This window comes from Pelodiscus sinensis, chromosome 11, assembly GCF_049634645.1.
Source record: "Pelodiscus sinensis isolate JC-2024 chromosome 11, ASM4963464v1, whole genome shotgun sequence".
Classification (NCBI taxonomy): Eukaryota; Metazoa; Chordata; order Testudines; family Trionychidae; genus Pelodiscus; species Pelodiscus sinensis.
Window position 1 is genome coordinate 48,078,129 of NC_134721.1, and position 21,234 is coordinate 48,099,362.

General features: G+C 46.2%; 2 protein-coding genes and 1 long non-coding RNA gene across 10 annotated transcripts in view; 1 reads left to right on the top strand and 2 right to left on the bottom strand.

Moving 5' to 3' along the window:
- The window catches only part of LOC142830987 (uncharacterized), a 46,463-nt gene extending 41,722 nt beyond the window's left edge, over positions 1-4,741 (bottom strand). Inside the window, exon 1 of one of the 3 annotated variants that reach the window (XR_012906569.1) lies at positions 4,615-4,741. This is a non-coding gene — a long non-coding RNA (uncharacterized LOC142830987). Of the gene's footprint in view, positions 1-106; positions 168-4,614 lie in introns of those variants that run through there. The other 2 variants (XR_012906568.1, XR_012906570.1) reach the window with 2 other exon arrangements.
- The window catches only part of LOC102454815 (haloacid dehalogenase-like hydrolase domain-containing 5), a 46,329-nt gene continuing 29,385 nt past the window's right edge, over positions 4,291-21,234 (top strand). For 5 of the 6 annotated variants that reach the window (XM_075939655.1, XM_075939656.1, XM_075939654.1 and 2 more), the window contains exons 1-4: positions 4,291-4,486; positions 13,470-13,676; positions 14,943-15,055; positions 16,596-16,689. In XM_075939655.1, the coding sequence (XP_075795770.1) occupies positions 4,385-4,486; positions 13,470-13,676; positions 14,943-15,055; positions 16,596-16,689 (516 nt within the window). In that variant the 5' untranslated portion in view covers positions 4,291-4,384. The remainder of the gene's footprint in view (positions 4,487-13,469; positions 13,677-14,942; positions 15,056-16,595; positions 16,690-21,234) is intronic. The other variant, XM_075939651.1, reaches the window with a different exon arrangement.
- RAB43 (RAB43, member RAS oncogene family) overlaps positions 13,671-21,234 on the bottom strand; it is a 67,297-nt gene continuing 59,733 nt past the window's right edge. Inside the window, exon 3 of the mRNA XM_075939658.1 lies at positions 13,671-13,975. Within this exon, the coding sequence (XP_075795773.1) occupies positions 13,773-13,975 (203 nt within the window). The 3' untranslated portion in view covers positions 13,671-13,772. The remainder of the gene's footprint in view (positions 13,976-21,234) is intronic.

Below are 21,234 nucleotides of genomic sequence, written 5' to 3' on the forward strand. Positions count from 1 at the left end.
AAGGTACCTGAACCTGAGCCAAGGGAAATGTGCCAGTTTCTCCTCCCCAGTGGTAAGGAGCCATGAATGGGGTTCATGGAGTTGAGTAAAATAGCAGACAGCTTACAATAGCCTTGTCACTCTTTGGCAGAGCTTGAGAGTTGTCAATCCCAGTATCCAAATCCTGGGCTACGTCTACACTGGCCCCTTTTCCGGAAGGGGCATGTTAATTTCACCTATCGTAGTAGGGAAATCCGCGGGGGATTTAAATATCCCCCGCGGCATTTAAATAAAAATGTCCACCGCTTTTTTCCGGCTTTTAAAAAAGCCGTCTACACTTTGAAGTAGGAATAAGAGCCTCCGGAAAAGGGCGCTTTTTCCGGAGGATCGGGGCCAGTGTAGACACTCTTTTCCGGCTTTTTTAAAAGCCGGAAAAAAGCGGCGGACATTTTTATTTAAATGCCGCGGGGGATATTTAAATCCCCCGCGCATTTCCCTACTACGACTGGTGAAATTTACATGCCCCTTCCGGAAAAGGGGCCAGTGTAGACGAGCCCCTGGTGTCCTGGGAAGAGAGAAGAGTGATCAGACGGTGTTGCCAAAACAATTTGAAAGTTAAAATTATATCTGATTATATTTGGAAAGGCTCTGCATTCCGATAGCCCCCATATTTCTACATTCAGTTGAGAATCTTCAGCAACTTCACCTCTCTCTCCAGGTGTATTTCTAATCATTCACAGTAGTTCTGGGTCTCTTTCAACAACCCCTATTCATGCGAGTAGAGCCACTGAAGCCAATGGAATGGTTGGCACAATTGTTCCAAAACTGGGCATTGTAATTGCCCTCCCCTAGTTGGGGTCCCTTTCTGATTATGCTTTTGATCACGAAAGCCTGCAATTCGTCCGGTTCCAGCTTTGTGTGCTATGATTATTGTACTGCGTGTCTGGGGAATGACTTCCCTTCAGTTATCTGCTGACTTCTTAATTAGATATAATGTCATTAGTGTTGGCCAGTCATGTTACCACATGGCTGAATCTCACATGATAAACTATAAAATTAAAACTCTGGCCTGTCGATTTTCATTGAACATGAAAATTACCATAGCATTTTTGTTTGTAGTGAGTATAATGTTGGGTGTGGAAAATGGTCTTGCATTCCCTTCTGAAATGCAGATAGAGACCCTGCCCTCTTGCAAGCTGTTTGTGTGCATGTATACTGTCTTAAACTCTATATCCCACTTTAACTCCGCTCCACTTTAAAGTCCTTGACAACTTAAATTTTTTTTCAAATTTTTGCTTCCCATCCCCTTCTCTGCTACTATTCTGTGGAGCCCAGTTGTGCTTGACCAGTCGTATCCCAGTTGCCATCTCCGGCTTGTCAAGGCTCCTTAATTCAATGTCCATGCCTTTCAGGGAAGCTCTTACAAATAAGTTAGAGGCATTTTAAGAGTGTGAAGGATTTGGTGAAAATAGATTCAATGGCAATTAAAAAAAAGAAATTCTTCATACACCACATAGACAACTCTTGGAATTCAGACTGTAAAATGAAAAAACACTGAATTCTAAAAAGAGATTGGATACTTTTATGCCCAACATTTTGTGGATATGCTAAGCCATCATAGGGGTAATGAAGTCGCATGTGTAAGGCATCAAGAAAGTCTTTTGCGTATTTTGTACCATTGCACTTTAAAGGGTTTGCCTATTTTTTTAAGAATCCAGCAAAGACCACTGCTTGAGCCAGGACCTCGGTTTAACAGACCATTGGCATGATCTGATGTGGCAAATCTTATGAGTCAGGAAGAACAGGCAGTGAGTGAAACTGTGGAGGGAAATGATGAGGGTGTAGAGAGAAAAGGTGTAGATTTTGTAGCTACAAGCATATTGCTGGCAGAACTCTGCAGCACTTTGTTGACCTTTGCTCTTGAGTGTTAATCGTGGAACTGCAAATTGAATTGCTAAAGGTAAAAGTCATAAACTGGTTAACTTAGGCCATGTCTGCCCTTGATGTGCCAAAGCTCAACTTTCTGGCAATATTGGTTGTGATGGGAGAGGGTGATATTGGGCAATAGCTCAATAGATATTGGTCAGGGCATCCTGTTTCTTGCTGAGTTATTTTCAGCTTGGGGCAGGTGTACAGTTTTACATCTTGATTTTTAGTGAGGGTTTTGACACATTTCCACATGATATATGCATAAGTAAACTAAGGGAATTTGGCCTAGATGAAATTGTTATAAGGTAGATAACACAACTGTTTTGAAAGACCATATCAAAATAATAGATACCAATGATTTGCTAGGAGGGCATATCAATACCCAGATATGAACTACTTCAAGACAGGCCCAAAAGAGAAAAGAACAGAATTCCATTTGTCATCATCACCTACAGTCTACAACTTAAACCCCCCCAATGTATTATCCAAAATTTACAACCTGTCTTGGAAAATGATCCCCCATTCTCAGAGGCCTTGGGGGAAAGGCCAATTCTTGCTAACTCCCTAACCTCAAATTCTTTCCAATAACCACACAACACACCTCCATCATAATCATCCAGGAACCCACCCCTGCAATCAGCAATGGTGCCAACTCTGCCCACACACCTACACAAACGATTTCATCACCTGATCCAACCACATCAGCGGCTCATTTAACTGCCCATCCACTAATGTGATCTATGCCACCAAATGCCAGCAATGCCGCACTTCAATGTATATTGGCCAAACTGGACAGTCTCTACGGGAAAGAATTAATGGACACTAATCAGATATCCAAAAAGGCAACACACAAAAACCCGTTGGAGAACACTTTAATCTTCCTGGACACTCATTAATGGATCCCAAGGCACCGTTTTGTATCAGACCAATTCCACAAGCCAAATACACAGAGAAGGATTGGAACTTAACTTAATTCACAAGTTTAATTCTTATGCAAATGGTATGAATCAGGATATTGGATGGCTAGCGCATTATCTTCCACATCTTAATGACTTAACCAACCAACCAATCAACGAAGGTGCTAATGGTTCTTGATGTCTGTGTAGAACCTGGTGTTGGTCATTTTTCTTTCCAAGTGCAAACTAATGGTTCTTATCAGCCTCTTGTAACTATTTAGTCTTTAAAGTGCTACTAGACTATTTATTGTTTTTTTAAGTTTTTCCTGTTACAGACTAATTCAGCTATCCCTCTGAAGCTCATCTACTCACCATCTCCTTTTTTCCTTCTCCCCTCCGTCCCTCTTTCACTCATTTATTCTTGGATCTGGACTTCCAATACTCGGGTCATTTGAAGAAGTGGGTTGTGCCCACGAAAGCTCCTGATACTATGTACATGTTTTGTTAGTCTCTAAGGTACTACTAGACTATTTGTTGTTTTTTGAGTTACACCTAGTGTGGTTCACTGTCCCATGCAACGGCACCAAGACCACAGCAATCGATAAGAACAAGAGACCTCTACATCAGGGGCTAAAAGATAGCAGACTTTTAGTTCAAAGGGTAGAGGCTCCTGCACTAAGCTCTAGAGGTCCCAGGTTCAAATTTGTCTGGTGGCAGATACGTGACCAGAATAGTAAAAATGCCCATGTCCTGTTTGTGTTACAGCTTATATTTTACAACAGCAGGGGGTAGCTAAGTTAGTCTGTACAGGAAAACACAACCAATGGTCTGGTAGCACTTTATAGACTAACAAAACGTGTAGATGGTATGAGTTTTCGTGGGCACAGCCCACTTCTTCAGAGACAGGAGTTGTGGGAAGTGTTGAGCACAGTAACAGTGGGGATCTGTAGCAAAATGCAGGACAATGTAGCACTTTAAAGACTAACAAGATGGTTTATTAGATGATGAGCTTTCGTGGGCCAGACCCACTTGTCTGCAGGTTTTGCATGTGGTGCTGCTTTGAGTTGTTTTTTTCCTCACAAAGGAGTTAACTTTACTTTCACTGGGGGCTGATGGATGCTGAAACTCGTGGACTGAGGAGCGAGCCTGGCTTTGTGGGTTATCACAACCATCTGCATCCCAGCGAAGGCCAGGTGTGTGATAGCCACATGTTGCAACTACACTGCTCAGGGGTGTGAAAAATCCCACGTGGCCCCCAGTGCAGACAGGCGAGCGCTTCCCCCGTGCACGTGGCTCCTGCCGCTCCCGGGGCCGATGACCCAGGCTGGCGGCAGAAGCTCTGAGGAAACATGAGGCGGCGCCGGGGGCCCGCGCTGGAGCCCGGGGCCTGAGGGCGGGCCTAGGGGGCGCGCGCGGGCGCGTGTGGGGGAGGGTGCGAGCTGCGCGGAGAACGCGCGGGGGCCTGAGAGGCTGGCCCCGCCCCCGGCGTGACGCGATTGGTGGGCGGGGCCAGGGGGACCAAGTTGCCCGTGCCGGCTGCCGCCGTCGCTCTGAAGCGGCGGCCCCGTGCTCTGGGGGCCATGCTGCGCCGCTGGCTCGGGCCCCCGGGACTCCGCGGGCTCCGCAGCGCTGCCGCTGGCCTCCCGGCGCCGCATCCCGGGGAGAGCGGAGGCTGCGCCCAGGTAAGCGGCGGGCGGGGCCGAGGGATCCCGTAGCATCCCGCGGGGGCAGCGGGCAGCTCTGCCCCCCTCCGGGGCTGCGCTGCCCATCGCTCGGCGGGGAACCGGAGTGAAACCGGAGCAGCTCGAACCTGTGGGCCGGCGTCCAGGCGGCTGGAGGGCGGCGTCCCCCGCTGGTCAGGCCGGCGCGGGCATCCCGTCCTGCCGGGGGCGCTCGGAGCCGTTAGCGCGGCGCGCGCTCCTGCGCCGTTGGGTGGCGGCTCGCGAGGCGCGGGGATCGGTGCGCGAGTAGGTGACGCGGCGGGGTGGGGGCAGCGCCGCTGGCGAGTGTTTCATTGATGGTGGCGGTGTCCGATACGGGTTAGCGAAGCTCTACGCGCCCGTGGCAGAGCACGGCGAGCAGCTGGATTGTCGAGCAGCGGGGATAGTCTCCTCCTGAAATGGTTCGCTGGTGGTTACAGGTGTGGGAACAGGTCTTCGCCGCTCCTGTTCTGCTGTGCTGCACAAACCACCAGGGGCTAAGGATTTCAAAGCAAAATAGCTTTGGTAGGGACTCAAAGATCCAGTTTTGCAAGTGTTTCCATGAGAGATGTACTCCTATTCAGACATGGGTACTTGGAAGTGAGTTATGTAAGTACTTGGGAGAGTCTTATTTGCAAACTTTCACAGCCTGCCCTTCTGTATCAAGCCAAGCGGTAATGCTATGCTAGAGGTGATCTTAATTGTATATAAATGTGCTTTTATGGAGGGACTCCTCATTGTTCTGACATTACAACAATGGGCTTGACTTTTCTCCTCCCCTCTTCCCAGTAGCTATTAGCCTGGTGGTAGGTAAGTGAATGCTCACAGACTTTTGTACGAATTCATTATGTAATTATGTAATAATGTAATAATGAATAGATGAGCTGATGAGCTGTAGTTGAACTTGTGCTAGAATACCAAACAGAATTTTTTTTGCTCAAAATCTGAGGTAGCATACATGTTCTCAGTTTTGGATACATCTGACCCAGAATCTCACTTTCAGTGTGGTATGGATTTAGTTGTTACCCATACAAATGCCACACTAAAACCTGACCCAAACCAGGCATTTTTCATGAGCACTGGTCCAAAATTGTCTTTTTTTCAAAATATTTGAAAGCCTGCTACTTTGTGTAATCTTTCAAATCTGTATAGAACAAAGATGAGGCGTGGTGAGTTCGGGTTTTTTTTATTTTATTTTTTTACATTTTTGGACAGAAGAGTAAAGTATTAAGGTGTTTTGTAATGTGTAAAGGTGGCTGAGTACACTTCTGCCTGTTGCCCTCTCCATACCGTGGTGGTGTTTTTTCTTTGGGTACGTCTAGACTACCACGTTTTGTCAACGGAAGTTTTGTCGACAGATACTGTCGACAAAACTTCCGTCGACAAACAGCGTCCAGACACATTGAGTTCTGTCGACAAAGCAAGGTGCTTTGTCGACAGAACTCCGTAGTCTGGACGCAATGTTACAGGCAATAACACCTTCTGTCGACAGAGTTCTGTCGACAGAAGGTGTTATGCCTCGTAAAATGAGGTATACCAGCGTCGAAAAAACTGCTGAGTTCTGTCGACGTTATGTCGACAGAACTCAGCGGTAGTGTAGACGCTGGTATAGTTTTGTCGACAAAAGTCCACTTTTGTCGACAAAACTAGGTAGTCTAGACACACCCTTTGACTCTCCTTGATGTTGATCTAGCATCTGGATTAAACTGAATTCATTGACTTCTTAAATGAACCACAATACAATATTGAGACTGTAAATACAGGTTGGACTTCTCTGGTTAGGCACCCTGGAGACCTGATTGGTCCCAGATGAAGGATTTTGCCAGGCCAGGTGAGATCATTTTTGGCCTCCCTGCCACCAGCCCTGGCCTGGCCTGTTGCCCGCCTAGCTGCTGTGGCTCTTGGCCTTGCCAGGCATCCGCTGCTGCCTCATGCTGCACAGCCCGCTGCACTGCCGCTGGCCATCCAATTGCCATACTTTTCAAGGCAATACCTCTGCTCTGTGTTCCAAAACCTTGATTTAAATAGTTTGTTTAATGCTTCTTTTTTAAATTTACCTTCTGTTTCCTTATGTAATTCTTACTATTATACTGTGCGCTTAACAAAGTGACTCTTAAGCTAAAGAAGCAGTAAAATTCTTAAAGCAGTAGTGAGGATATGCTTTAGTGATTTACAGATAGGTGGGATAGGGAAGTACAAAGCAAGTATTTATTTCCTTTTCCTCCATTTTGGGAAGGAGGTGGAGCAGGTCAGTCTAGAAACAGGTAGTGTGTGGTCAGGACTGCTGAGTAGATGGATGGGGCAGAAAAACAGGGAAGTAGTAGTCTATACAGTTTAGAAAAGCTAGTAGATAGACACAACCCTGACTGTAAAACTGCATGGACATTTTTCATGAAGTCTCCCTGTATTGTATTATCAATGAAACACCCTGTATTGTATTATCAATGAAACAGTTCACCAAGGGGGAGTACTAGTGTAGCTCAACCATTGGTATTTCTGCCACTGCCATCTGCTTCTCTTCAGAAGATTTAGGCAATAAAATGATAAAAATTCCAGTGGCCAGTTGGTGCTATCTTTATACTAGCACTCTTGCTGTCAGTGGTGGAACTATACTAATGATAGTGCGGTGGTGGGAGATTTATGAATATTGCCAGCGTAGATGAGGCTAAGTGATCTAGAAAACCAATAGACACTGATGAAAATTGAATTGCTATCTACTTTGTATTCACTAACTCTGTCTTTAGACGCCCCTTAGAACAAAACAAAAGAAACTGATGCCTCTTGGAAATTTCCATCTTTAAATGAGTTGTCAGGATCATAGATCAAGTTGTTGGAATTTTCTGCAGGTTGGGCCTCCCTGTTCCAGCGCCACTGGGACCTGGCCAGTCCTGAACAAGCAGATTTGCCGGACCAAGCGAGGTTCCCTGTCATTGGTTTCCCAGCTTGCTACCCCTCATGGCCCATGCTGCCCTGCTGTCCCCAGGCTAGGGCTCCAGCCTGGCCCCACTGCGTCCGGGCTCCGGTACCAGCCCCCTGCTGCTTTGCCCGGCTGAGACTCCTCGGGGTCTGAGCTGTTTATTCGCCACCAGCTTGCTATGGCCGGGGCTGGAGCTCCCTGGTACCATCAGGGTCAGAGCTCCCTGCCATGCCGCCTGCCTCCCTGACATGGGGCTCCCAGTTGAGTTGCCAGTTCCCCCTGCTGTGCTCCTGCCCTGGCACCAGATCTCCCTGTTCCTGGGCTCCATGGATGTTGCTGGACCAGAGTCCTGGTTTAGAGAGATACAGCCTGTAGCTGACAAGCTGAAGAAGGCATGAAGAGAAGCTATATTTGGGGGGGTGTAGCCATAAGATGCCTTTAACCAAAAAACTATTCAGGTGTCTGATCTTCAATATTCTGGAGCAGGATTAGGATTGAGACAGGAGTATGTTACAGATTGGACCATTGCAGTTACCAACTCTAGCAGCTAATTAGTCTTCAGAGGAAACAGTGGTTTTAAATGCTATATAAAATGGCTCATATTAACTTCTCCAGTAGGAGTAAGTAGATTATCTTGAGTCAACTGTACACTCATTGTCATCAAAGACAATCAGTGCTTCAGCTGCAATATAGTTCACTTTTTACATCATTAATCATTTCATTTTAAGTATATTCCTTATGTGAAAAATGTAATTTGCCCTTGCCAGTATTTGCTGTACTTGATTAGTCTTTCCAGTGAACGAATAGCAGTTTTCATCCACTGGTGAGCTGCTATAGTTGTACCTGTCATAAACCAGTGATTATCTAAAGCTTTCTAAAAACCTAGCATGAGGTTTGGCAGCCAGTCTAACAAACAGATTAAGGATTTATATGCTAATAAAGCAGGCTTCTGTGTGCCAATCTTATGATGATGTGGTCTGTGTTTGCATAGTTCACTTGATCTTGCAAACAAAAGGAAGAAACTAAGAACTGTACTTACATTTTCTCCTGTGCTTTTTGAATATCACAGTCTGTAATCCCCTTCCTTGTTCTCATAGCACTGCTTGATGAAGTGGACGTTGCTCCATTTCCATGAGTATGATCGTTGTCAGGAGAGAGTTCAGTTCCTGTGTTTTGTAATGAAAAATTAAACTCCTACATTTTATAGTTTTACAGTCTTGGTTATTCATAGTTGTGTTCAGACTATGTATTTAACAACAGCTAATACAGCAAAATCTAACTTTGAATACATCAAAATTCTTTGCTTTAAAACTGACCTTCCTCATTCTTCCTTTTCCCTTTCCCTTTTTAATCTTGTTGTGCAAACACAGTAATCAATGATTTCACTTAGGAAATGTTTGAGATGTTGATGTATTTAAGTTTTCAGTGTTACCATCTTTATCTCTCACTAACATTTATGTGGTGATTGATTGGCAAAAACACCATTGCAAGTTAAAGCAAATTGAGGAAGTCTGCATATGTGCTAAGAGCAGCCAAATGTCCTTCTAGTATAGTCCGACATTGGCTAATGCTAGGTGCCCCGGAGGGAATGAACAGAACAAGTAATCATCAAGTAATCCATTCCTAGCGCCCATTCCCAGCCTCTGACAAACAGAGGGTAGAGACATTGTTCGTGCCCGTCTTGGGTAATTAATAGTGATTGACAGACTTATCCTTCATGAATTTATCGAGCTCTTTTTTGAACCCTGTTAGGGTGTGTCTAGACTACAGGGTTTTGTCGACAAAAGTGGACTTTTGTCGACAAAACTATACCTGCGTCCACACTACCGCTGAGTTCTGTCGACATAATGTCGACAGAACTCAGCAGTTTTGTCGACGCTGGTAAACCTCATTTTACGAGGCATAACGTCTTCTGTCGACAGAGTTTCTGTCGACAGAAGGTGTTATTGCATGTAAACTGTCCTTTGCATCCACACTACCATGTCGACAAAGCAGCTTGCTTTGTCGACAGAACTCAATGTAGACTAGACGCTCTTTGTCGACAGAAGTTTTGTCGACAGTATCTGTCGACAAAACTTCTGTCGACAGAAGCCTGTAGTCTAGACGTACCCTTATAGTCCTGTCTGTGACAATATCCTCTAGCAAGCCGTTCTACAGGTTGACTGTGCGTTGTGTGAAGAAGTGCTTCCTTCTGTTTGTTTTAAACCTGCTGCTTATTTATTTCATTTGGTGACTCCCTAGCTGTTGTGTTATGGAAAGGAGTAATCAACTTTTCTTTATTCATTTTTCCACACCAGTCATGATTTTATAGACCTCTATCATATTCCCCCTTAGTTATCTCTTTTCCAAGCTGAAAAGTCCAGTCTTATTAATCTCAACTCATATGGCAGCCATTCCATACCCCTAATAATTTTTGTTGCCCTTCTCTGAACTTTTTCCAGTGCCAAGGTATCTTTTTTGAGATGAGGTGACCACATGGGTACTTACTCAGTATTCAAGATTTGGGTGTACTGTGGATTTATACTCCACGAGGAAGTCTAATCTGAACTAGCTACTCCGTGCCGCGTGTAGCCGCGCGGCACGGGGTTCGAACTGCCGGCATTTAAAAATGGCGCCGGCCGGCTTTATGCAAATGAAGTCCGGGAAATTCAAATCCCGGGCTTCATTTGCAATTGCGGTATGACTACATTACCCTCCTATTTCGAATTAGGAGGGTAGTGTTGACATACCCTGAGGGAGTTAAAGTCTGCTTTTCTGTAGTCCAGGGTGTGTATTCTGCTACTCGCCTTTCTTCCTTTGGTCAGGATCCTGAAATCTACCATCTCATGATCCCTGCTTCCCAGGATATCACCCACCTCTACTTCCCCTACTAGTTCCTTCCTCCCTGTTTGTGAGCAGAAGATCAAGCTGCGCATGGCCCCTGGTCGGATCATTCAGCACTTGTATCAAGAAGTTATCTCCAACATTCTCCAAAAACTTCCTGGATTGTTTGTGTACTGCCGTATTGGTCTCCTAACAGAGGCCAGAGTGATTAAAGTTGCCCATGAGAACCAGGGCCTGTGATCTGGAAGCATCTCTCAGTTGTTCAAAGAAAGCCTTGTCTACCTCATCCACCTGATCTGGTGGTCTATAGCAGACACCAATCACAACATCACCCCTGTTGCTTCCACTTCAACACTTAACTCATAGACTCTCAACAGTCTTTTCTTCCTCTAAATACTGGTGCTCCGAGCAATCATAGCGTTCTCTTACATGCAGTGCAACTCCTCCTTTTCTCCCCTGCCTGTTCTTTCTGAACAGTTTATATCCTTCCATGACTGTGCTCCAGTCATGCGAGTCATCCCACCGAGTCTCCGTTACTCCAATCAAATCCTAGTTCTTGGACTGGACCAGGGCTTCTAATTCTTCCTGTTTGTTTCCCAGGCTTCTTACATTTGTGTACAAACACCTTAGATAACCAATTGATCACCCTACCTTCTGCATCTGAATCAGGGGTCCTCCTTTGTTGCTCATTCCTCTTTGTGTTTCTTCCCAGTATCTGACTTCCTCACTTCTCAGGGCTTTGGTCACCGTCCCCCAACGAAGCTAGTTTAAAGCCCTCCTCAGTAGGTTTGCAAGTGTGCCTGCGAAGATGCTCTTTCTTTTCTTGGTTAGGTGGATCCCATCTCTTCCTAACAATCCTTGTTCCCGGAACAGAGTCCCATGGTCAAAGAAACCAAAACCTTCTCTCCCCGGCACCACCTGTACAACCTCACATTTACTTCCTCAATTCAACGATCCCTACCTCGACCTCTTCCTTCAAAAAATGAGGTTTACGGGATCTTTTAAAATGGGGCATTTCTGTCGAATGATCCCCATCTTGACACTGTGTGTGTGTGTGGGGGGGGGGGGGGGGGGGGGGGTTGGGAGGGTTTGAAAGCAGGTGTAAAAAAAAAAAAAAAAGCCGGGCGCCCGGCTTCGTTTACAATTTTGATAAGTCTAATTTACATCCCTTTATTTAAAAAGTCATGTAGTTTAGATGTACCTTTAATCATCATGGATTTCACATAGATTTACTAACAACAAAGGTCTCTAGACTCTGGAATATTTGTCTCCGTCTCAGTCGAGTCTTTTCCCTCCCCTCTATTCTGGCTTTTCCCCCCTTTGCATTTGAATCGTGTGTTTGCTGGCTGGTGGCAAGGAGGCAGTTGTGTCAGTGAGCACAGGGTGAAACTGTTTGCCTGTTCTCAGTTTCAGTGCCCACCCGTTTCCGGGGAGGTCTGGCTTTACCTCTGTAGCCTTTGGCTGGAAGGAGTGTGCACCATCACTCTGTGGGGAAGATGGATGTGGTGTCTGCTCACACACAGGGACTACGATGGGATGCAGCATGCTCAGGGAGGGCACTTTTCATATTGTAGCTGCTAAAATCTGAGCATTTGTGAACTGGAGTTTTTCAGGGGCTTATAATTTGGGCATATTTCAAAGGAACAGCAAAAGGCACATTCTGAAACTGCCTGTTTCTGCTGCCTTTGAGTGTTGGGGAGTGGACCCCACTTGGAGGTGACAGGCTTCCCGCCCCTGCTAGTCCCCTCTCATGGCATTAGGGGGCATGTGGCCTCTCATGCCCCCCTCTGTTTGTAATGGGTAGTGTTGGGCAACTTTACTACAGGGTGGACTTCCCTGGTTTGGCACCCTCGGGCCCTGACCCATTCCGAAAGAGGAAATTTGCTGGATCGGGGAGGTCCCCTGCCACTGGCCTTTGAGGATGCTCCCCCTCCCTATGGCTGGCTTCAGTCCAGCCTGCTGCCACTGGGCTCCAGCCCTACTACTGCAGGACTTGATTTTGGGCTCCAGCTGGCTGGGACTCTCTGGGACGGAGCTTCCCAGTTGCCGTGGCCCTCCTTTTCCCGTTCCTGGCAGGGGCTCGCTGGCTACCCTGCTTCTGTTCTGCTCCTTCGGGGATTCCTGTGGATGGGACTTGCCAGCTGTCCCGTTTTTGCCACACCTGGCCAGGGCTTCCTGGGGACAGGGCTCACTGGTCCAGCTGCTGCCCCACCCAGCTGAGGTTCCCCAGTGGTTGGTGTCCCAGCTGGTTTGCATTCCCGGGTGCCAGGAATTTCTAGTCCAACAATGTCCATGGTCCTGCCAGATCATGGATGATGCTGGACCAGTGAGTTCTGGATTTAGGAGGTTCAACCTGTTACGCTACTGCTTCCTCCTTGTAAAACAGAATCTCTTGTGTTGAAGGCAAGAGCTTGCTGAAGTGGGGTGCAAGGAGGAGCCCTACTTTTCAAGCTTAAAGTGTCTGGGAACAGGGTGATGTGAATATCACACGGGGAAACTTCTTATCCGTGTTGTGTAAATGAACGCTGCTGTACTTGCAGTCAGGCCCACCCACTATGATAACCACATTTTTTTATTATGTTTAACTTATTGATAATGGAAGGTACCAATCTTCTCATTGGACACATACAAAATATTGATACATATTCAGAATAGGAAAAAACCACCACTTACATCCCTCTACAGAGAATATATCTCCCTCTGGCACAAAAATCTTAACTGACTCTGGAATCTCAAAAAGCTTCAGAGGGGTAACCGAGTTAGTCTGTAACAGGAAACACTTAAGAAAACAACCCATAGTCTAGTAGCACCATAAAGATTAACAAAACATGTAGATGGTATCGTGAGCTTTCATGGGCACAGCCCGCTTCTTCAGATTCTGGAATCTCCATGTGCCAGTTTTGCTGAATTTGGGCCACATTTCTAAAATACTTTGAAACATATTATTTTTTTGTCAATCTCTAGGGAGGTTACAATTATTTGGACAATAAAAAGGTGCTTGTGATGGAGAGAAAAATTTGCACCTCTAGATTTGGCTCCTAAACCATAATAAATGTTTCAGTGTGCAGCTTTATTTGTGTGGCATCCAGGTATATGTAGTGAGATGATCTGTTCCCAGAAGTCCAGGGTAGTCACAAAGATTTTATTGGTTTGGATCACAGCTGTCAATACTATACGCTTTATTGAATGTGTGCAGTGATGGAAATATTTTTTTTCTCCTTGCAGCCCAACATACCTACTTTTGGCTTCCTCTTCGACATTGATGGGGTATTGGTACGAGGAAAGACTCCAATTCCTGCTGCAAAAAAAGCCTTTCAAAAGTTAGTTGGTTCTCAGGGACAATTCTTGGTGCCTGTAGTATTTGTCACCAATGCAGGGAATTGCCTTCGCCAGAAGAAAGCTGATCAGTTGTCTCATATTTTGGGAGTGTCGGTGAGTAATACGAACTACAAGTAATGGCCTTAATATCAAAGGGTATGTTACTATTTTGGTAATTATCTGCTTAAGAGTCCTACACTAGTAATTCACTTAGTGGCATGAAATTCTGTTCATGCAAATTGGTCTCCTGAAGTAACATCTGCATCCAAGATGGTAGCTTCCTTCTAGCTCCTGCCTCACATACCAGAGAGACACTTGTCCTGGTATATATGGCACAAGAAGGCTGGGCCACTGGGCACTGCCGGCCATGGCATTAAACTGCTGCTTGTGAGTTGAGGATTGGATGTTTGATCCTGCAAAGATAAATATTTAAATTTTAGAACAAGAGTTTTGTTCACTCAGTAGTGATCCTTATTTCAATAGGTGTCATAGGAAATATATATAATATATATTTACGTATAAAATAAAAGCCTAAAATATGAAGGTGTTAATATTAAATGACTTGAAGTATCATAATAATCCTTAGACTTCACAATCTTCAAAGCCCTGTTACAAACACTTCTTTATTGTCATACCCTTCTGTGGAATAATAAATTATTCCAATTTTACCGTTAACACAGTTGTTGGAGAAAAAAATCTCTTAGGAACCGGATATTGAAACTCAGACCTATTCTGTATTATGCCTCCCCCTTCCGATCGATCTAAGACACACAACTTCAGCTACGCAAATAGGGTAGCTAAAGTTGACATACTTAGACCTACTTACTGTGGTGTCTTCCATCCAGTAAGGTGGGTAGCTGATGCTCTTCCATCAACTCCGCCTACTCTTCTCCTCTTGGGGGGAGTACTGGAGTCGATCAGTGTGTGCTCAGTGGTTGATTTATTGTGTTGATCCCCTGTGTAGTGGAAACAAACCCTAATACAGAGAGGAGTATATGGCCCACACAGCAATCTGAGGACAGATCCAGGATTGGAACCAAGGTATTAGTTTGGATCCCATGTTCAGACTATTAATGCTGCTTCAATCTGATGATTGGGGAGGCCGTGGTATATGCTTTGTGCCCATGCAGAATACAGGAATTCTGGAAGCAAAAATGGAGGCTTGGGGTGTGCTTTTGTAAGCTAAGACTCAGAATGCTTTTTTCACTATGTATCATGTATATAGGAAATTTTGGGGAAATTGAATTATGGTGGGGAGGGCTGTATTTTCTATAATGACTTTTGGTTAAACTGAAATATAATTTGTAACATTATTGATTAAATCTAGCAAAGACAAAGGTGAGTTGAAATAATACCAATTTTCTATTTTATTCCAAACAGATTTCACAAGACCAAGTAGTGATGTCTCATAGTCCTTTACGGATGTTCAAACGTTACCATGACAAATGTGTTCTAGTGTCTGGGCAAGGACCACTTCTTGATATTGCCAAATAGTATCCTTTTGAAAGACATTTTCTGCTGTTAAGTACTTTCATTCAGTCAGATCAGATGATCATGTAGAACAGGGAAAGGCCATCTGTCACTTGAGCAAAAGTACATGGTGTATTTCAGACAATAAGGGAATCCTAACAAAATGTTCACCTTCTGCATTGAAAACTGGTGAAATTGGTGTTCTGGTATAATACCCTCCAATTTTTTACACTTTGTTATTACATATGTTTTGGACCAGGGTGATGAAATATTCCATACATTTAAATGAAAGTGACAAATCTCAGTTTAAGGGCTTTGACTTGTTCAGGGATGAGTCTTGAAATGCCATTATACTATTTAACAGATGATGTAATATGTCTAAAACCAGTTTATGGAGCCTCAGGTCTTTGATCTAACACATTTTCTAGGCCACTTGTCTCAGGTTATGCCAATTCATGGCTGAAATTGTTTGTGTTAACTTGAATATTTTTTTAAAAAAAAGCAGAAATGGGCTTTTTGGTGTGAACTTTGCATTTTCAAATATGAAACTACCTCTCTTCCTAGGAACCCATAGTTAATATCTACTGTAAACTCACATGATAATGAACGCTAGCACTATCTTCTGTGTCGTGCTATAGTGTCTTATTAAAAATTAGTGATGTACTAGCATGCATTTTACCTGTTATGTCATGATGAAGTAGAGTAGGCATGGCTGATGCCTAACATGGTAAAGGTCAAATGTTTCCACAGACATTTGAGACCTAAAAGTTACCAATATTCAGTTAAAATGAGATTATTATGGAGGGAGACTGAGCATGGATGTTTGTGTTCTTTTTAGTACTTAATACAGGTTGTACCTTTATAAACTGGAACTCTGGTTGGCAACATCCAGAGTCCAGAAGGACCAGAGAGTCTTGGTGCACAGCAGGGAGTGCAGGGGCTGGGATTCTGGCACTATGGGGGGGGGGGCACGCACCGAAGTGTGGCCCAGCTGGGCTGAGGGGGGAGAGGCTGAGAGCCAGCATGCTGTAGGGAGGGAGTTGCGGGGGGGAGGGAGCTGGTGCATGGCTCGGTTGGGCTGTGGTGGGCAGGAGCTGGTGCGCTGGGCTGCAGCGGAAGCCAGGAAGCCAGAGAGAGGACAGGGCAGTAGGGGGGCTAGAAATGACATCCCCTTGTTCGTAAAAATTCCTCATCCAGGACCAATCAGGTCCCAAGGGTGCTGGACCAGGGAAGGTCCAGCCTGTACAAATTTTGGGAAATACATCATGTACATGATAGATTTGCTTATTTGTCTGGATCTGGCAAAGAAAGTAGATGTTAAGAAACCAACCATGTTGGTTATTGTACAAAACTGAATTTGAAAGTCTATGCAATTCACAGTTTAAATCTGTTATAATAAAGCTATTAAGGGTAAAAATACTATTATAAAGTGTAACTTTTAATATGTGACTGAGATGATAGTGCTGAAAAACATTCTGATTTAATATTCAATTATTAAACAGCCTTAAGAACTGTTAAACTATACAAATACGTTTTTTGGATCCTTAATTGGTATTTTCCCAGTCTGGGTTTTTGTCAACCTATTACCATTGATATATTGCGTGAAACACACCCTTTGCTGGATATGGTTGACCATGACAGACGACCTAAAGTTTTGGTGAGTGAATGATTTATGTTGAAATCTTTCTGTCTCTGTTTATTGGCTGACAATTCTACATTTGGAGATTTCTTCTTCGTATAAAATCATAAACTTGACTTTTTTTAGTTTATTCCATTTTGTAATATGCTTTTGACTTTGAGGCCTACCTATGTACTTGTTTCTCTGCAACACTTTGAAGAGCTATTCAGTATACTTGTCTAACAAGTCAGTTTGGTCAGTATCTTTATTGACATTTACATTGACTCTCCAGTATAAAGTCTGAGGCATTTTTTTAATTGGTTGACTTGAAAAAAAAATGTTGCATTACAGTCTTTTATGTAGCTAACATTGAGGAAAACAGGCAAAACTCTGGATTTAATGGAGTTGCCTGATAAATCTGCTACTTTGGAAAATCTACGTGTTTTCTAAGAGAGATGGAGAGGTAACCTTCCCCCCCCCACCCCGCTTCCCTATAAGAATGTGACAACAATGGTAAGTTACTACTGCAAGCTGTTGCCTTGTTACTCAATTCACTATCTTTCATAAGCTCTCAGAAGAAATCTCCTTTTAAAAATCATCATAATCTTTATAGTTTCTCAAACTTGAATCATAAAACCATAGAGCTAGAAGAAACCTCAGAAGGTCAAGTCCAGCCCCCTGCTCTAGGCAGGGCCAATCCCAACTAAATCAACCCGGCCAGGGCTTTGTCAAACTGAGACTTAAACACCTCTAGGGATGGAGACTCCACTACTTCCCTAGGTAACCCATTCCAGTGCTTCACCACCCTCCTAATGAAATAGTTTTTCCTAATATCCAACCTGGACCTCTCCCACCACAACTTGAGACCATTGCTCCTTGTTCTGCCATCTGTCACTACTGAGAACAGCCTTTCTCCATCCTCTTTGGAACCTCCCTTCAGGAAGTTTCTATCACTATCAAATCCCCCCTCACTCATCGCTTCTGCAGACTAAACAGACCCAACTCCCTCAGCCTCTCCTCGTAGGTCATATGCTCCAGCCCCCTAATCATTTTGGTTGCCCTCCGCTGGACCCTCTCTAGTGCATCCACATCCTTTTTGTAGTGGGGGGTTCAGAACTGGACACAATACTCCAGATGTGGCCTCACCAAAGCCGAATAAAGGGGAATAATGACATCTCTGGATCTGCTGGCAATGCTCCTCTTAATGCAACCAACTATGCCATTAGCCTTCTTGGCTACAAGGGCACACTGTTGACTCATATCCAGCTTCTCATCCACTGCAACCCCCAGGTCCTTTTCTGCAGAACGACTACTTAACCGGTTGGTCCCCAGCTTGTAACTATGCTTGGGATTCTTCCGTCCCAAGTGCAGGACTCTACACTTTGTCCTTGTTGAACCTCATCAGATTTCTAGTGGCCCAATCCTCCAATTTATCTAAGTCACAATTTGTCTATCTCTGCCCTCAAGCATTTCTACCTCTTCCCCCTACCTTAGTGTCATCCGCAAACTTGCTGAGGGTACAATCCATCCCCTCATCCAGGTCATTAATAAAGATATTGAACAAAACGGGTCCTAAAACTGAACCTTGGGGCATTCTGCTAGAAACCGACCGCCACCCTGACATCGAACCTTTGATCACTACCCGCTGGGCCTGGCCTTCTAGCCATCTTTCTATCCATCTTACTGTTCATTTATCCAATGCACATTCCCTTAACTTGCTGGCAAGAATATTGTGGGAGACCGTATCAAAAGACTTGCTAAAATCAAGGTATATAACATCCACTGACTTTCCCATGTCAACAGAGCCAGTTACCTCATCATAGAAGCTAATCAGATTGGTCAGGCACGACTTGCCCTTTGTGAATCCATGCTGACTATTCCTAATCACTTGCCTCTCATCCAAGTGCCTCAAAATGGATTTCTTAAGGATCCCTTCCATGATTTTTCCAGGGACTGAGGTAAGACTGACCGGCCTATAGTTCCCTGGATCGTCCTCCTTCCCTTTTTTGAAGATGGGCACTACATTTGCCTTTTTCCAATCATCCGGGATTTCTCCCGATCTCCACGACTTTTCAAAGATAATGGCCAAAGGCTCCTCAATGACATTTGCCCAACTCCATCAGTACCCTCGGATGTATTAAGTCCGGACCCATGAATTTGTGTAAGTTTAGCTTTTCTAAATAGTTCCTAACCTGTTCTTTACCCACCGCGGGCTGTCCTCTCTCTCTTTCTCTTCTCCTCCCCCTCCTGCCTCTCGCTCGGGGGGACCGCGGAGCCCAAACGGTTGCTTGTGCCATTTGCTTCCGCGTGGCAGCCCAGCTGAGCGGTACAGAAGTCAGCTGAGCGCCACTGCAGGAGGCGAAGGGGGGCGGGGCTTGGAGCTGCTGTCATGCCGCACGTCAGCGCCTCTCCCGCCTTGGCACTCGGCTGAGTTCTGCCCTGCTCAGCTGGACTGCCGCGGGGGAGGAAGCGGTCATTTGGGCTCCCCTGCGGTGGCCCGGCTGAGCAGGGCAGAACTCAGCCGAGTGCCATGGGGAAGGGGGGTGGGGTGGTGACGTACATGGCCAGGCCCCACCCCTAGCTGTGTATGTCACTGCCCCACCCCCCTTTGCCTCCTGCAGTGGTGCTCAGCTGAATACTGCACCACTCAGCCGGGCTGCCGCGTGGGAGCAAATGGTGCAAGCGACCGTTTGGGCTCCGTGGTCCCCCCGAGGTGAGAGGCAGGAGGGGGAGAAGAGAGAGATAGGAGCCAGAGGAGAGCTGGGGGGGGGGGGGAGAAAAGCTCCACCGGGGGAAAATAGGTGCCGGTACGCTATCCCAGGGCATACTGTCACAAAAAAAAGGGGAAGGGGTGAGAGGGGCAAGTTCTGGGAGGGAATTTGGGTTAAGGAGGATGTAGAGAAGAGGTTGCTGGCTCAGAGGGGGGCTCCAGGCTGGAGAGTGTTGGGGTCATGTGGAGGGTTGGGGTGTTGAGCGAGCCTCAGGCTTGTGACTGAGGGTGCAGGAGTTTGGGCAGGGGTGCATGAGGGACTATGGGCAGGGAGGCTGGGAGTATGATGGCCTCAGGACACAGATTTGCAGTGTGGATGGTACAGGAGTATTGTGGCAGAAGACTGGGGATGTGGGGATGCAGGAATTTGGGGATGAGAGAGGCTCAGGACAGGGGGTTCCAGTGTATGATAGACTCAATTTTGGGGTTGGGAGGGTGCAGGAGTGTTATGATGTCGCAGCCAGATGGGGACTTGTCCCCAATTGGGGGCTTGGTGGCCAGGCTTCATTTTTAAATATAATATTATGTCAAACACAACGGCTGTGTCTACATTGGCCCCTATTCCGTAATAGGGATGCAAATGTAGCACTTTGGAATAGGCAAATCCGCGGGGGATTTAAATATCCCCCGCGGCATTTACATTAACATGGCTGTCGGAAGAGCTTATTTTCCGGAGGATCGCGTCCAGACTGGCGTTTTTCTCCGGCTTATCTACAAGCCGGAAGAAAGTGGCAGCCATGTTAATGCAAATGCCGCAGGGGATATTTAAATCCCCAGCGGATTTGCCTATTCCAAAGTGCTACATCTGCATAGGGGCCAATGTAGACACAGCCCTCATGTTTCAGCATTGTCCTTATTTATGAGAGGGGCGGGGAACCTGTTTTGAGTCAGGGGTCACTGGTCCACAGAAAAGTCAGTCAGGGCCACACAAGTGAGATGCAAAAAACCACCTCTCCAAAAACCCCCAAGCCTCACTAATGTGCCTCCCACTGTGCTGATGGGGGAGGGGGGAGGTATGGGACAAGTACTGGGGCAAGGTGCTGGTGGGTCCTGGGGCAGGTGGCAGGGTGCTGGGGCAGGTGGCAGAGCACAGGATGCTGGCCATGGGGAGGGGACAGGAACAGCTCGGCCGGTACCTGGAGACTCAGGAACCCGGGTCTCAGGAAGCGCATGGGCTCCTCTCTCCTCTCCTCTCCTCTCCTCTCCTCTCCTCTCCTCTCCTCTCAACAGCTGGCGTGCTTCCTGAAACACCAGGTCTGTTGCTTGGTCAGGGACTTCCTTCCCCCTGCTGCCTGCCTGCGTGTGTGTATGGGGGAGGGGAGGATTCCCAGAACTGCATGCCAGCTCCAACTTCTCAGGAAGCGTGTGCTTTTCCTCTGCTTTCCACGACAGCCCCATGCTTCCTGAGAAGTTGGAGATGGAATGCTGTACCAGGATTCCTCCTCCTCCTCTCCCCTCCCCCCTTGCTCTAACCCAATCCCCTTCCCCAGAGCCAGGCACTTCCCCTCCCCGCCCCCCACCCGCTCTAACCCAACCCCCCTCTTCTCCCAACCTAATGCCCAGAGCCGCCACTATCGCCACATGCGTCCCCTCCAGGTGCTGGGGCGTGTACGCTGAACGGCCAGTCTTGAGCATGTGCTGGCCAGGACGCCATGTGCACCCCACCCCCTCACCTAATTCTCCTTTCCTCCCCTCCCCTCCCCTCCTTTTCCCGAGTGCTAGGCACCTGTCCACCCCACTACTCTAACCCAATATTTCTTTTCTCTTCTCCCCCCCCCCCCCCCCACCTTATGCCCGGGTACCGGAGCCAGAGC